At 38.2% G+C, this 15,698-nt stretch overlaps 1 protein-coding gene and 1 long non-coding RNA gene across 7 annotated transcripts in view; one reads left to right on the top strand and one right to left on the bottom strand.

Moving 5' to 3' along the window:
- Positions 1-5,359, bottom strand: part of ntng2b (netrin g2b) — a 72,455-nt gene extending 67,096 nt beyond the window's left edge. For 4 of the 6 annotated variants that reach the window (XM_077194400.1, XM_077194418.1, XM_077194427.1 and 1 more), the window contains exons 1-2: positions 5,063-5,359; positions 2,446-3,144 (exon numbers count right to left, since the gene is read on the bottom strand). In XM_077194400.1, the coding sequence (XP_077050515.1) occupies positions 2,446-2,667 (222 nt within the window). In that variant the 5' untranslated portion in view covers positions 2,668-3,144; positions 5,063-5,359. Of the gene's footprint in view, positions 1-2,445; positions 3,145-4,716 lie in introns of all 6 variants that reach the window. The other 2 variants (XM_077194445.1, XM_077194410.1) reach the window with 2 other exon arrangements.
- Positions 5,360-8,820: 3,461 nt separating this feature from the next.
- LOC143700801 (uncharacterized) lies at positions 8,821-12,730 on the top strand. The gene is made up of 3 exons (XR_013189652.1): positions 8,821-8,852; positions 11,487-11,527; positions 12,626-12,730. It is a non-coding gene; the product is annotated as an uncharacterized LOC143700801 (long non-coding RNA).
- The last annotated feature ends 2,968 nt before the right edge of the window (positions 12,731-15,698 follow it).

Below are 15,698 nucleotides of genomic sequence, written 5' to 3'. Positions count from 1 at the left end.
CGGGTCCGACTCCGGTTCAAATTGGTATGGCAACACTGCAGATGTGTCCTCAGAGACTCCCTCTGCCATTCTTTCGCCAAAATATACCATCAACTGTTGTCAAGGCAACACTCCACGTGCGTTGTGTCAAAAATGCCCCAAAGAACAGAGGGGCGGAGTCAGCAAGCTCATTATCATTTAAAGGCATATACACTGAAACGGCGTGCCGAAAACAGAGCTGTTTTTGACCATGTAAAATTAGTGTTTTCTTAAAATACTAATGAGAATTTTTAATAAAAGTATATTACAAAGTTTTCATTTAGACCCTAAAGATTCATATTAACTTGTACAAAAATGCCATTATATGACCCCTTTAAAGAAAAATGCCAGCAGGCATTGCCTCCTGCATAAACTTTAATATTGTTGACTTTTGGCCACAGTCGCGTTGCGCACTATTTGTGCGTTATATGTAGGCCCATGGCTTATTGGTCTTTGTGTGTTGTTGCTGGTATACGTTGCAAATAGAGGGGCAGCACAATTGTTTTTTGCCTAGAGCGGCAGAAGGGCACTCGTTCGGTCCTGCGGATACGTGTATTTGCGTCTGCCATGTAAGCAGACAGACCGGGTATCCACCAATCAATGTGTCGCGATCACATGACTCTTTTCAGTGACCAGGCTGCAACAAAGGCTCTACTCTTTTTTTTTTTTTTTTTTTACCTTAAGAGACTGATGTTTTTCTGACTTGGTGCGGAAAGCAAAAGCTTGTATTATCATTTCATCTGCGTCCATTGCAAATCGCATCGTTTTTTTCTTTTTTCTTTTCGGCCTAAGCTTTTTCGGCTCAGTACGTCAGCCTTGGGTTGTTTTTCCAAGTTTATTGTGTAAATGCAGACATCAAATATGGGTCACTTTTAATAGAAGATGTAATCTGGTCGGATATTGTCAACAAATCGGGAACTGGGCATCAAGACCTGCAGTGTAAATGCGGCCTAATTGACCCTTTGATCAGTGTACTACTTCTTTATGTATAGTTCATATAATCAGTTAGGCAACCCCACACACTTCTTTGGGCAATAATCATTATATTTAAAGAGTTTTATTTTAAAACAAGGCTTTAACACCAAGCAGAATCCAACACTGTAAAATATTATTTTGTTGAATTTTTAAATAACAAATAATATTTCAGTCTTTCTTCTTCATAATTTCATATTTAATTCAATGTGTTACTTGCAGTTTCTTTGTCATTAATAGTGAAATTTACTAGCAATTTCTGAGTGAAAATTGTTTTTACACCAAATTTTTTTTTTCAGTGTGTGCAAACTCAATGCATTAGCAGTTAACCGAATGAATGAGTGCAACTGGTAAGCAGTAATCTTAATATGTTGAGCGCCCACTTCCTAGCTTATAGGAAAGTCCGTTACGGCTACTGGGAAAACGTTACATCACTTAATTAATTGTCTTTGTCAAGCTAATGAGCGGAAGAGGCAGGCAGGAAGAGACACACATCACTGTCAAGCCTACTGACCATGTGATATGTAAACTCTGAACTTCTGGTTGTGAGAAGCAGGAATTAGCATGCAGTATATTTATATCACACCCTACTTCCCTATTTCACACACTATCTGTCCTAAATAGTATGCAAGAGTAGAATTAATATGTCCCCTGATCATGGCATGTTGACAAGAGCAGGCCAAAGTAGCCCGGGTGGTCTGCTATTTCTGGTTGTTTTTGAATATGTCAATCTGATATGTTTTTGGGGTAATATTGATATAATGTATGGGCTGTTACTTTTACTGTTACTGATTTCTCAGAACACCTCCACTACCATTCATAAGTCTGAGGGAAGTAAGATTTTTTGAAAGAAGTCTCTTCTGCTCAACGAGGCTGCATTTAATTGATCAAAAATACAGTAAAAACAGTAAATTTGTGAAATATTATTACAATTTAAAATAACTGTTTTCTATGTGAATATTTTCAAATGTAATTTATTCCCGTGATTAAAGCTGAATTGTCAGCATCACTACTCTTTTAGAGTCATTCGTAATTAGTCTTCAGAGTCACATGATCCTTCAGAAATCATTTGAATATGCTGACTTGCTATTTAAAAAAAACATTTATGATTATTATCAATGTGGAAAAGAGTTGTGCTGCTTCCTATTTTTGTGGAAACCGTGATACAGGATTCTTTGATGAATAGAAAGTTCAAAAGAACAGCATTTATATGAAATAGAATCTTTTGTAACATTCTAAATGTTTTTGTCACTTTTGATTAATTCAGTGCATCCTTGCGTGATAAAAAAAATGATTTTATTTGTCAAAAAACAAAAAAATCTTTTAGATAGTAGAGTATATCATGTCATGGTAAATGTTATGTGTGGTATCCCACTTACTGGATTTTCAAGCATAGTTACCCCAGTCCACATTACTAACAACATAATTTCTTCCAGTGCAGTTCAGAGGACTCACCAGCGTGCAGAATCTCTCCGGCGGGTTCCCACAGGTGATGCCCGGCGGCTCCACGCGGATGCGCATGTACTCCTTCATGAACTGGGCTTTGGGTTGGCACGCGTAATGCTCCCACACGGCGCCTTCGTCCGTGCTCACGAGAGACTTGCACAGGTCGTACTGGCCTCGGACTCTCGCCAACACATGTACCAGCAGGTAGAAGAGTCCCGCGCGCGCACGCATGGCAGGCACGTGACCGAGAGGGGGTTTCCGAAGGGAAAGGGACCACCGTGGGTTCAGAGGTGGGACGCGTTAACATGGAACAGCAGCACCGGTGGTCAGGTTAAAACATCCCATAACTTCGCCACAGTCATGCTTTCATTTACTCCAAGAGGAAAAAATTCAGATATATAGAAAACAAATGTGCATGTGTTTTGTTGTTATGAGGTTGAGGGAAATTCTTGTAAAGCAAGTTTATTGTTGTGTGTATTGTTTGCACTGAGAGGGCAAGTCTTACTTCTGTGTGTTTGGACACTGTCCCGATGTGTGATGCTTCTACTCAGACGTACATCCATAGCAGCTCCTGGACTGCGTCACCACTGAGCATATTTATGTGCTGAAGGTCTGTATCCCACACATGAAGTGTGTATCCCCCTTTCCAAACTCAGAAGTATCCGCCTGATCTCATTCTTCAGACTTCAGCAGCTGCTGTCCATGGTCCTGAAAACAAACACCACACAATTTAGTGCTCATGTTCACTGCTGTTTTGTTCACTCGCACACAAGCACTTGATGTCAGTCTGTTTTTCTTTAGCAATGCTTTCCGCTGATTGTCTAATTTGCCAAACCCCCACTAAACAGACGTTGCATGTCATCCTGTGAACCACCACCAGTCTGGACAGATGGCTGATCTCGCATACAACACGAGTCTAGAGTGAAGAACATGCGTGGTACACACACACAGACACACATTTAACAGGCAGAAATTATATAAGACAGGACTTCATGGAAGAGCAGAAAAGGGGATGTGTATTATATATCACGCAGATACTACCATATATTGCATACTGATAGTTTCCTGAATGAACTACGTTTCATTTTCATTGGGAAAAGGGAGGAGTGAGGAATGGTCTCACATGTGCAGATACGCACATAGTGATGGCATCAATTTTAGAGGTTGCAAATGCAGTGAATGTACAAATATTTGATCAGGTAACGTAACCATTGAATTAACTGGTTTTATTCGAGTATAAAATATTTCAACCTGAATTAATCAGACTACATTAATAAATGTTTAAGTCAGATCAGGTGGCTACCTAATAGAAAACATCATCGTTTAACCTACAATTTAGAGGCAACTTGTTTTTTTATTTCATTTTTTTATATTATATTCAACTATGTAATGCATTTTACAAATAAAAATAATTCCCTGCACAAAGCATTACATTTGTTTAGGTTTTATTTTAAAGTTTGAATTTATTTACATTTAAACAACATTAAATGTAAATAAATACAAACTTTAAAATTAGTTAATGTAAAATTAGTTAATGTTTTTAGATTTAATGTTTTTAGATTTATTTAGTGTTATATGTTCCTTCCGGTAACACTGAGCTTTGGCTTTGAGAGGCCAATTGTGGTGAATTGCAAGTCATTTGTACATTTAATAGTTACATTTCTGTAGGTTGGTTAATGTACATTATATATATATATATATATATATATATATATATATATATATATATATATATATATATATATACATATATACATATATATATATATATGGTAACACTTTATTTTACAGTATCCTTGTTACATATGTTACATGTACTTACCATAGTAATAACAGTAAATTATGCATAATTACATGCAACTAACCCTCAAACAAACCCTAATCCTACCCTAACCATATAGTAAGTACATGTTGTTAATTAATATTACTCAGTACTTAAATATGTAATTACTTTATAAGTATATAAGTCTTAACTTAATGATTGCAATATCAACCACAACTGCCAGTTTTTACCTCCAAATTGAATGTATTTACAGTGTAGGTAGTACATAACGGCAAAATCTCATTCCTGTTATTTTTAAATTTTTCATTCACCACCAGTCTGATAATTTCAGATATTAATTTAGTATAGAAAAGTAATTAAAACTGTTAGATATTATATTTTCTCTTTGATAAACGTAAAAACGTACAAGTTCCACTTGCTGACAGAACAGGCTACTCCTCCTCCATTTACTGTACTGTAAAACATCTCAAACAAGCATCGATATTCCTCGTACACACCCTGGAGGTAATCCAACATCCGTAATGTGACACAAAACGTGACTAAAGTTGATAACTGTTGTAGTTTAGCATCAGATAACAGTTTTAAATCGTCTTCCCTCTGCAGAGCGGACGGGGTGTGTCGCGCGCGTCCCGCGTGTAAAGATGAGGAACTGCGAGATGGAGCTCCAATAAAACACATTCCGCGGTGCAACTCGGTAAGAGAGCTGCTTTTACGTTTAAACTCGAGCAGAAACAACTTTTTGTGGTGTCAAACATTAATCAAAAGTGAGATGCTTTGACAGGCTCGCTTCTGAAACGGGAGCTGCGTGCATCCGGGTTGCTGAAGTAGTTGAGATGGACTCACCAAGCGTCCGAAACAGCATCGACTCCCGCAGCGAGGATGCGGTTCTTCCGTGTTTTTTTTTTTTATTATTCCTCCCAGCCGGAGAGTTTTTTTAATGCACACTCCGTCGGTTCGTCACGGGAGGACGGTGCCCTACTTCTGCAGGAGATGCTGAATTACTGGAGGAGGGTGTGTGTGTGTATGTGCGCGCGCGCGTGTGTGTGTGCGCGAAGTATACAAAAGTGAGAATATGGACTTGTAGTGCGCGTGCTGTCTACTTTACTGGATCAGATTTGCCCTGTGTGTTCAAGGGCAGAAAGCTTCATGGCAAATCTCCCTCCTCTCTCTCTCCCTCTCCCTCCCTCTCTCTCTAATCCATTTAACCATCACTCTCAATCATTATCTGCGGGTTTGAGTCAGACTGGCCCGGCTGTTCTACTGTCTTCTGTTCTGAGGGGCTGAAACTAAACCGCCCCGCTCTTGAGACACCAGGGAATTCGCTTTTTAACGCAGACCTCCCTGCTTGGGGAAGCCTCTGACGGTTCACATTTGTCCTCTTTTTTTAAAATGGATACTAGTTTCCTTGGACTTTCATTTAAAAATGCTGATAGAGCAAGTCAGTGCAATATTTGCTGTTTAGTGGTTAGGGCTGGTTACAGCAAATCTCCAAAGAACCACAAACTCAAGTACCCCTTACATGTAAGCTAAGGTTATTTATTGGCCTCAATGGTTCCATGAAGAACCTTTAACATCCATGGAACCTTTGTATTCCTCAAAAGGTGCTTTATAGGGGAAAAAGAAAGATTTGTAAAGTGTTCTTCACACTAAGATAAAAAGTAGTTATTTTAAAAGGGAATTATTATGCCCCTTTTTACAAGATGTAATATAAGTCTCAAGTTTCAGCTTCAAATTTCACAGATAATTTATTATACCATGTTGTAAATAACAATTTTTGAGTGGAAGGGAAAACATGCTGCATGTATCTTTAAATGCAAATGAGGTGTGGAGGCCCCACCCACTTTCCAGAAGAGGGCAGAGCCTTTACAGCTCCTGCCTCAGATACTCTGCCAAAAATTAAAACATCTGTTTGGTTTTGATAATCATCTCTATCACGATCACGCACACGTGGCATTACAGTTCTTCATCATCATGAAAGTTTATTATCTGCATGTGTTTTAAAGCCATATCAGTTTAAACTTCTGATATATGGTTTTCTGAGCGCACACATCGGAAGCACAAGATCAGAAAGCTGGATGTCAGGCGGCACGTCCCGTGAGTATTAAACTAAGCTCTCTTTTTCGTCTTATTGCGCTTAAACTGTCAAAAGTACACAAAGTTCACATAAACACAGTTGGTTATGTCTGTGAACATAAACAGCAGGGAGAAAAACGCATGTATATACGATCTGTGTATTTAAGTGACAGCAGTGTAATATACAGTAGGCTACCTACTACTGCTATATATGCTTTTAATATGAATCAAACAACAAAAGAAAAACAGAAAATCACTCACTGCTCTTGACTGAATAACTTTAGTAGCTTTAATAAGAATACATTTCCTTCATGAATGCTACTGTTAAATGCTCTGGCGAGGACATAGACATGGAGGACTGTGTTCAACTCACTGAAGGCGGGTCTATGCTAATAGGGCAGAGTCCATCAGCAGTGCCTTCACACTAAAATTTAATATTTTGAAATCAAACTTTTTGAGTTTGAATTTACATTTCCATTACATAAAATGTGAAATTGTACAGCAGTTCCCAAAAACTACACTTAGGAAATAAAAATATAAAAAATGTCTTTATCTATTTTAAAAAAAGTACATGTACTGCATTAGATTAAACTGGGAAAGGTCAAAGCACTTGCATATTGTTGTCCTATTGTTAGTTTAACTGCTTCTATTGTTCTCATTTGTAAGTCACTGTGGATAAAAGTGTCTACTAAATGAATAAATGTGAAATGTAAACGGTTTTTTAAAAAAGTACACTTTTCAAATTAAGGTTTGTGGGTTTGAAATGATAAAACACTATATAGCCTATTATGTTAAAAAAAATAAGGAAAAAGGATACTGACATTTTGGGTTTTTTGTTGTTAGTGGAACATGTTGATAGTTCATGTGATGAACTATAGTTCATAAGACACCTGCGTGAATTGGCTTCACACATCCACTAAAAATCACCAAAACACCAGTTGACTGAAAGACATTGAGCGAAAATGATGAAGAAATTGAAGGATCCTACAGCATTTGAGACCCATGCACGTAATGCAATTGCTTTGAAATTTTGTGTGTTCTGCAATGCAAATACAGTATTTCTGAGTTCCCGTTAAGGCCAACAGGTCAACTGATTTACGTCAGTTCTCTAGTTTACCCGCGTTAATGCAAAGTCATGCATTATTGCTTAAAAAGCAATGGGACTGTTCATTTTCAACCCTTCAAAAAGGACAGTAGTTCAGCCCAGCCAGCCTGACTCAGACCCAGACGGTGATTTCAAGAAATGGTTGAAGAAAATAGTACATTTTAGGACAGTTAATATCTGTTTGTATTGTGATATTAATAAAAATTTCCCCAAGATTCCAGTTTTATACATCTGGATATTTTTGTAGATTTTGTAATTCCCTTTATTCTCATAAAATAAATATATAAATACAGAACTATACTATATTTTATTATTATTATTTGTTGTTTTGTTTAATCTTTCTTATGAGAACTGTGGAGGTGTGTTTAATTTTCTTGAAAACATTGTACATTGTATTCATAATGCTAAAAAAATTCTTAATGATCCTAAAATAAGCTACATTTTGCTTATGCAAAATATAATTTCAAATTTTTACTTTTGATTTGATGGTGAAATATGAACCGGATTTGTTCTTTGGCATGTTTAGTGAGATTCACCTTTATACTTCTCAAAGTAGAATTCTTGTAGAAATTTGTAGTTTGTTAATATCTCAATATGTGAATTTCTAAAGTATGCGTGATGTTAAAGAGAGCAAAACAGAGAGAAAGAGAGAGTTGGTGTGAGTCTGTGCTCTGGACGGTCTGCGTTGACAGGAGTGCGGATCAGATCGATAGTTTGTCCTTGCTGTGTCTCAACGGAAAGATTTCCGCATCTCTCTATCTCTCTCTCTCTCCCTCTCTCTCTCTCACTCTATCAGAGCTGACTTGACTTTCCCCTCTTGACACATACCCAGCCTCTCTATTACCGCTAAAAAGCTGTTTATAAAAATATTGCTGTACATTAGAAGGCAATGATAGCTCCAGAAGGGAAAGCGATGTCATTTATAAATAATTCCAATTAATCCTCAACTGAATGGTTGTACTTGAAACACAAAAGGTATTATCCATCTGCAATTAAACGGGGAAAAAGGAAACTCCATTATCCCATCCCTGTGATGACGTCACCGTCTGCCGAACTTTGCTCGTGTTGACCGTCTGCTTGGCATGTCTTCTGGATGAATCAGAGGAAGTGCGTAATCCACTGGCACCTGTCACAATGTTGACATATCATGTCTTAATAAGCCATAGATTAGGGATTGTGATCAGTGAAGTCGGGCAAGAGCTTATGAAACTTCCTTATCTGTGACGTACTTAAAGGTCACAAACTGCTTGTCACCTTTAAAAAAGAAAATGAATCAACAATGATGACGAGCAGCACAATTTGGGACTTTTCTACACTAATGGTTGAATTGGGTAGATGTGTAAATTTGTATACTGTTCCAAATAATGTTTTTTGGAAAAACACGACTGATATTCTGCATCCCCTTTTGTGCTTCACAGGAGGAAGAACGTCATGTGGTTCTGGAACGGCATCAGGGTGAGTAAACTATGACAGATTTCTTGGATGAACCCCTTTATGAGTTTGGAGCCCTCCAAAAGAGGAAGAAAAGAACAAAATCCTCCCCTGCACTGGCGTCTGTTTGTGTTCGGTGTAGGAAGCTTTAGAAGTCATTTACACATGCGCTTTTCATCCAGACGCAGCCTGTTTCAGGCCGTACGCTTGGCGTCATTCACACGCCCACAACACACTCATCCGCTCAACCAGAAAAAACACACGCACATGCTGGGCTAATTCATTGATTCATGAGTTGAGGTCGAAATGGCACTTTAGTCATGCCATTGTGTTAATTTTGGTCCAGGCATTCATTGTTTTTGGCTTGAATAAACAGCCACCTAATGAAGAAGAGACCTGTTTTTAGATTGACCTAGAGTGGCGTCAGTCTAAAAAACAGTTAAGAAAACAGTCTTCTGAGTGTTTTTTAATTTGTTATATTGAATTCCAACTGTATGTAGTTTGACTTGAGCAGTTTGAAGAGATGTTTGCAGTTTGAACGTTGCACAAGCCTTGTAAACCATAGACAGAAAGTGCTAGGTTGACAGTGTTTGGAGAGAGATGGATAGATGGATAGATAGATGGATGGATGGATGAATAGACGGGTGGACGGATGGATGGATGGATGGATAGAAGGGTGGATGGATGGATGAATAGACGAATGGATGGATCGATGGATGGATGAATAGACGGATGGATGGATGGATGGATAAATGGACGGGTGGACGGACGGATGGATGGATGAATAGACGGGTGGACGGATGGATGGATGGATGAATGAATAGACGGGTGGACGGATGGATGGATGAATAGATGAATAGACGCATGGATGAATAGATGGATGGATGGATGGATGGACGGACAGACGAATGGATGGCTGCACTAAAATAACTTCAATTTTACAATTGACTTAATTTTTTTTCTTCGGTCAAATGCAGAGAGTGAAAGCTGATGATTAATGTGGAAGAGTGTGTGTGTGTGTGTGTGTGTGTGTGTGTGTGTGTGTGTGTGTGTGTGTGTGTGTGTGTGTGTGTGTGTGTGTGTGTGTGTGTGTGTGTGTATGCGCGTGTGTGTGTGGCCTGTTTGGCAGACCTTCATGAAGGTATACCCTTCACAAGCACACCCCACTGTGGCCTGACTCTGTTTATCTCTCTCTCTCTCTCTCTCTTTCTCTCACACACACATTAGAAGATTGACAAAAAGCAGGATTGCAGACTCCAATGCAGCAAGCCTAGAATGCGTATATAAATCAGTATTGTATCCAGGTAAGAGTCTTGGGTTTTATTACGTGACCTGCAATGACTTAACTGAACTTTTGGGACTCCCATCTCAACCAAAGTGTAACACACACACACGCACATAGACTTCCAGATACATGCACACTCTTTTGTTCAGGACTGTGGATGTGGATTCCCAGATGAAGTGTTGACTCAGGATGTGACACAGCGTTATTCAGACATCTCGACATTGACATTCTGGCCTCATGCAGCGTGTAGTGTGCTTTTGTGCAAGAGAACAAGAAAGAGATTTTACATTTTAGAAAGAATATGTGAGTGGTGCATTCTAGCTCCGATGCTAGGATGTTGTGAATGGCCCAGTGCGTTGCAGTACGGTGGATAAGATGCTCTGAGTGGCTGTCAACACACTGTTATGTGTTTGCTGGATGGTTGCTTACTGCCTCAAAAAAGCCCAACATTAAATCTCAAAACGTACATCTGATCAGTTAGACATCATTCAAGTCTGTAGCACAGTTTAATACATACAGGTCTAAATCCGTAACCCTAAATCTGAGAAATACTAATTTTACTTGCCCATCTACAGTATAGGGCTGCACGAAATCACAATATGGCACAATGAGTGTTTCAGATGGTTATGTAAACAGAGCGCTAGATGAAGATGAATGAGGAAAATAGTCTTTAATACAATTAACCAGAGGAATACAGAGAAGAAACGCATCCACTTTGCATTGACGACACAGGACAAAAAACTAAGGAAACACTCAGGGATTAAACAGATGAACTAATGAGATAATGAATTGAACGACAGGTGAAAGGATCAATCAAAGGAACAAACTAATGAACTAATGACAGAGAACATAGGCTGACCGAAACCAAACATACACGTTACACCACTGTGTAATTGTAAATTCTACACACGAGAATTGTAAATTGATATTAGTAGTAGTATTTTTTTTTTTAAACTGCAGTTGGATCAAATTGTGCAGCCTTACAAACAAGCACAGTTTTTTTTTAAATCACAATTAGATTTTGCAGCACTAGTCTATTTATTTTTATTTTTGACCAAAACTTGTTTGTGCTCAACCATTTGAAACATCAGCATCGACACATCATTTGCAGAGCAAGCTCTGAAATAGAGGCTTTGGTAATAAAGAGGCTTATTTCTGTTTAAAACTTATAGAGGGTTATTACAGTCATCACAGTGTTTTTACGTCAGCAGATTTTAGTCCACAAGGACGACATCATCAAACCAAGGAGCTGATCTCCTCTCTTTTGGTTCACAATAACTGTGTTTCAATTCTCACGTCAATATTTATGAGGCATGATGGAGCTTTGCTTATATCCTTACTGAGTGTTTTGTCTTGTTTTAATGGGAGGTCAGGATTTGCTGTTGACCCGTATGAAATCAAGAGACTTCTAAAGGTCAATACTGAAATATGAGCTGTTTTGTCCATAATTTGACATCATTATTGAGTTTGTTATCATGGAGGCTGATGGATGCTCCGGTGAGCAAAGGTGAGCAGATTCAGGCAGTCTAATTGTCTGCATGTCATAGATATCTTTATTTTAGTTATACTTATTTCTATAGAGTAATCCTTACCCTCCTGCTTTTGTAGTAAAACATTTTTTTATTATAGTTTAGTAAAATTAAAACCATAAAACATTAACTGAAATAAAATAAAATATATATACATATATAAAACAACTTTAAATTATTTTATTTCAGCTTGTTGCCAAGAAAGCATTTCTCATTTTAATTTAGTTTTGTACAAAACTTGTACTAAACTAACTAAAACTAAAACTGAAATAAAAATGAAGAAAAAATATAGATATAAACTAAAAAAAAAATAATAATGACAACACAGCAAAATTACTAAACCTTTAACTGAAATTAAAATAAAAACAAGAATAGTATCTCAATGGTCTCAATAACACTGGTAAATGTATTTGTTTATGGGGTACTATTTGAAAATTTGCTTGCTTTTTAAGATTTTATAGAATAACAACTTAGATTTCGATCTGTTTATGCACAAAACCCGTAGAGGAATTGTAAAGTGCTATCACTGTTATAGAGCCAGGGGAAGTGTTGGCATCACCGTGGTTACCATGCTAAACAGACTTATAATTATGGGATGTAGAGCCCCGGGGGCTGCAAAGTTAAAATAATTTATGCACCACAGATGCATTGTTCTTCTGAAAAGACAGAGGGCAAAAGATAGAGGAAGCCAAGAGTTTTGGGGGAAATGCCTAGAGAATAAGAAAGAGACAGAGAAGAACGACTGTAACATATAAACTAGGTTTTTATATCAGATTAGGAATTTAGATTATTTTATAAAGTAAGTCATGTTTAAATTACTATAAAGTTAGTCAGGTGTTCTGACTGGTGGTTTACATTTATATCCTGTACTGTTTTATGTGGTTTCTAGGACATTGTTAGGTGGTTGCTTATTGGCCGAAGTTAGAGTGCATTAAGGATGACATATTTAGATGTTTGTTCATTTTTCTGATTGTTCATCACAGGCAACTTGGACCTGGTTCAGTCCATGAACAGTAACTGACCTAATACTCTCGCTCTCCTAATGTCCACTTCTTCCACTCGGCTGAATTTGGCTGAGGTAATCGCCATGACGATCTTGAGTCGACCAATCGATTTGAACATTTAGAGGTGCCTTTCAAAAACTCAAGTGTTTGTGAGTGTGTGTTTGAGCATGCATAAATGTGTGTTGTGTTTAATTATGTGCATGTGTTTGCATTGTTTAGAGGGTCTTTGTATTTGTTTAGTTTATGTGTCTCTAGGGTTGTGTGTGTGAGTGTGTGTGTGTGTGTGTGTGTGTGTGTGTGTGTGTGTGTGTGTGTGTGTGTGTGTGTGTGTGTGTGTGTGTGTGTGTGTGTGTGTGTGTGTGTGTGTGTGTGTGTGTGTGTGTGTGTGGTGGTTTTTGCTTACTCGGAGAGATATAAATGGATCAGTGCCTGTCCTGTGTCCTCATATGATTGATCGGTTCACTTTTCCCCAGACCCTGACCATTTCACGCTTTCTTTAACCAAAGACCCCCAGTGCACACACAACTCCTCAGAATGATCTTTACTGCATGTTCATGATATTAACTCAATTGAAATGCAGTATACGGACACTTGTTCACTTAACACTTCATTTTTATTGATTTATCTAAATGTAATTTTCGTGCTAATGAAAGATGGCAGATGTCTTTTTCATTAACATGTCTAGCATCACTGTACATATAAATAACATTTTAAGTTTTGAGCATAAAACAATGAGCTCCAACTCTTGGAAATCATTTATTTATTTCTTTATTTGATTTTGCTTTTTTTTACTTTTTTTATTTATTGTGAATGTACAGTATGTACAAAAACAGCTAATAGGGACCTTTAGCAAGGACATATACCTATAAGTATATATTAGTTGCAGTCAGTACCCTTGTGCTTTGTGCCAAAAACAATATTTTCAATTTAAAATAATTGAACTGTTGATGTTGATAAATGTAAATAAAATGAAATACTGATAAAGTTTATAAGAGACTGACTGTTTGCTGTCCCACTGTTACTTCTTGTTTTTAAATGTTATTATTAAATTAGACACTGTGACATCAGCTGTGGGTGGAGCTCAAACTCATGAACCGAGGGGGTGCCGCTCATTAGGGTCTAACTGAGATGTTACCATAGTAACCATGTTCAAGACATCCATATTATGTAATATTATCTGTTTTATGTTGTTTTTTGCCGCCAGTGATAAGTCAAGTAATTGGTTTATCATTTATTTCAACAGAGCAAGATGAAACCGTTTTTGCTCTGTTTCACACCACTGGCAAAAGACAGCAAACGTCTCTCTCATTAACATGACCAGCATCACTGTAAGTTTACTCTTTAGGACAGATCTTTTTCAATAATGAGCTCCCAATCTTGGAAATATTTAAAATGTTTAGTTGGATGACATTTTTTGCTTGTTTTATTCTTATTTGTTTGGCTCATTTTGCAGCTTAGAAAAAAAACGGAAGAAAAAAAACTTTGAAGCAATTTTCACTCAGAATTTGTATTATATAGCTGTTTGTGAATGTAAAAGGTCTCAAAGTTTCAAAGATCAAAGTGCAGATAAATGGTGTTATTGTCTCCGAAAAGAAAGAACCGACTCTGAAGTGCCTGAAACGAGTCACAAGTAATTCCTGTCTCAATTCCTGCTTAACCTACATAGGTTTGTAACAAATTTGCATAATGCCATTGCCAGCCTATATGGTCTCCGTTGACTGCTTGTGAATAATGCCTATTTCACCCCTCAAACACTGCAGTTGTAGCTGAGACCGGAAGAGTTTTGTTTGTGTTGTCGACATTTCGAGAAGATGCTGTTTTCAGTGCTACGAATCCACTTTGATGCACTTTAAAAGAATGAGATTGATACAGAAAAAAAAAATGTTCCCGTTCCTGTTCATATAAGTGCTGAGGAAGCATGACAGGGCCTTCTGACCAATCAGAGCAGAGTAGACCCATCACAACAGACTGGACAGTCTGACCAATCAGAGCAGAGTAGACAAATCACAACAGCTGGGCCATCAGATCAATGAGAGCCGAGTAGACCAAACACAACAGACTGAGCCATCTGACCAATCAGAGCAGAGTAGACAAATCACAACAGCTGGGCCATCAGATCAATGAGAGCCGAGTAGACCAAACACAACAGACTGAGCCATCTGACCAATCAGAGCAGAGTAGACCACTCACTACAGACTGAGCCATCTGAACAATCAGAGCAGAGTAGACCAATCGCAACAGACTGGGTCATCTGACCAATAAGAGCAGAGTGGACCAAGCACAACAGACTGAGCCATCTGACCAATCAGAGCAGAGTAGACCATTCGCAACAAAAGGGTCATATGACCAATCAGAGCACCGTAGCCCACTCACTACAGACTGAGCCATCTGAACAATCAGAGCAGAGTAGACCAATAGCAACAGACTGGGTCATCTGACCAATCAGAGCAGAGTAGACCAAGCACAACAGACTGAGCCATCAGTCCAATCAGAGCAGAGTAGACCATTCGCAACAGAAGGGTCATCTGACCAATCAGAGCAGATTAGACCACTCACTACAGACTGAGCCATCTGAACAATCAGAGCAGAGTAGACCAATCGCAACAGACTGGGTCATCTGACCAATCAGAGCAGAGTAGACCAATCACAACAGACTGGGCCATCTGACTAATCAGAGCAGAGTAGACCAATCACAACAGACTGGGTCATCTAACCAATCAGAGCAGAGTAGACCAATAGACCAACGCTACTTTTGCGTCATCGAAGGGTAATGCCCCTTTTTTGGGGAAAACAAACGGATTCCTCTGAGAACAGAACTCACTCTAGATCTGCAAAGTTTCTTGATAGCAAAAATGGCACAACAAACACACTCTCTTTGCCGGACTATTCAGACATCTACTACTATCTCTTGGAATCACCAAGTAAGTAGTCTATTTTTTTGTCATTAACACACTCATAGTATGATACACTAGACGATGAGGCCATGAGGGATGTTCCATTGTGGCGGTTTGTATTTTGGTGAAGAATTTTTTTTTTTTTTATCTGACGGATA

The sequence above is a fragment of the Siphateles boraxobius genome, unplaced genomic scaffold (genome assembly GCF_051911475.1).
Source record: "Siphateles boraxobius isolate OS27281-9 unplaced genomic scaffold, OSU_SipBor_1 11, whole genome shotgun sequence".
Lineage (NCBI taxonomy): Eukaryota > Metazoa > Chordata > Actinopteri > Cypriniformes > Leuciscidae > Siphateles > Siphateles boraxobius.
This window is presented reverse-complemented; position numbering and strand designations above follow the sequence as displayed.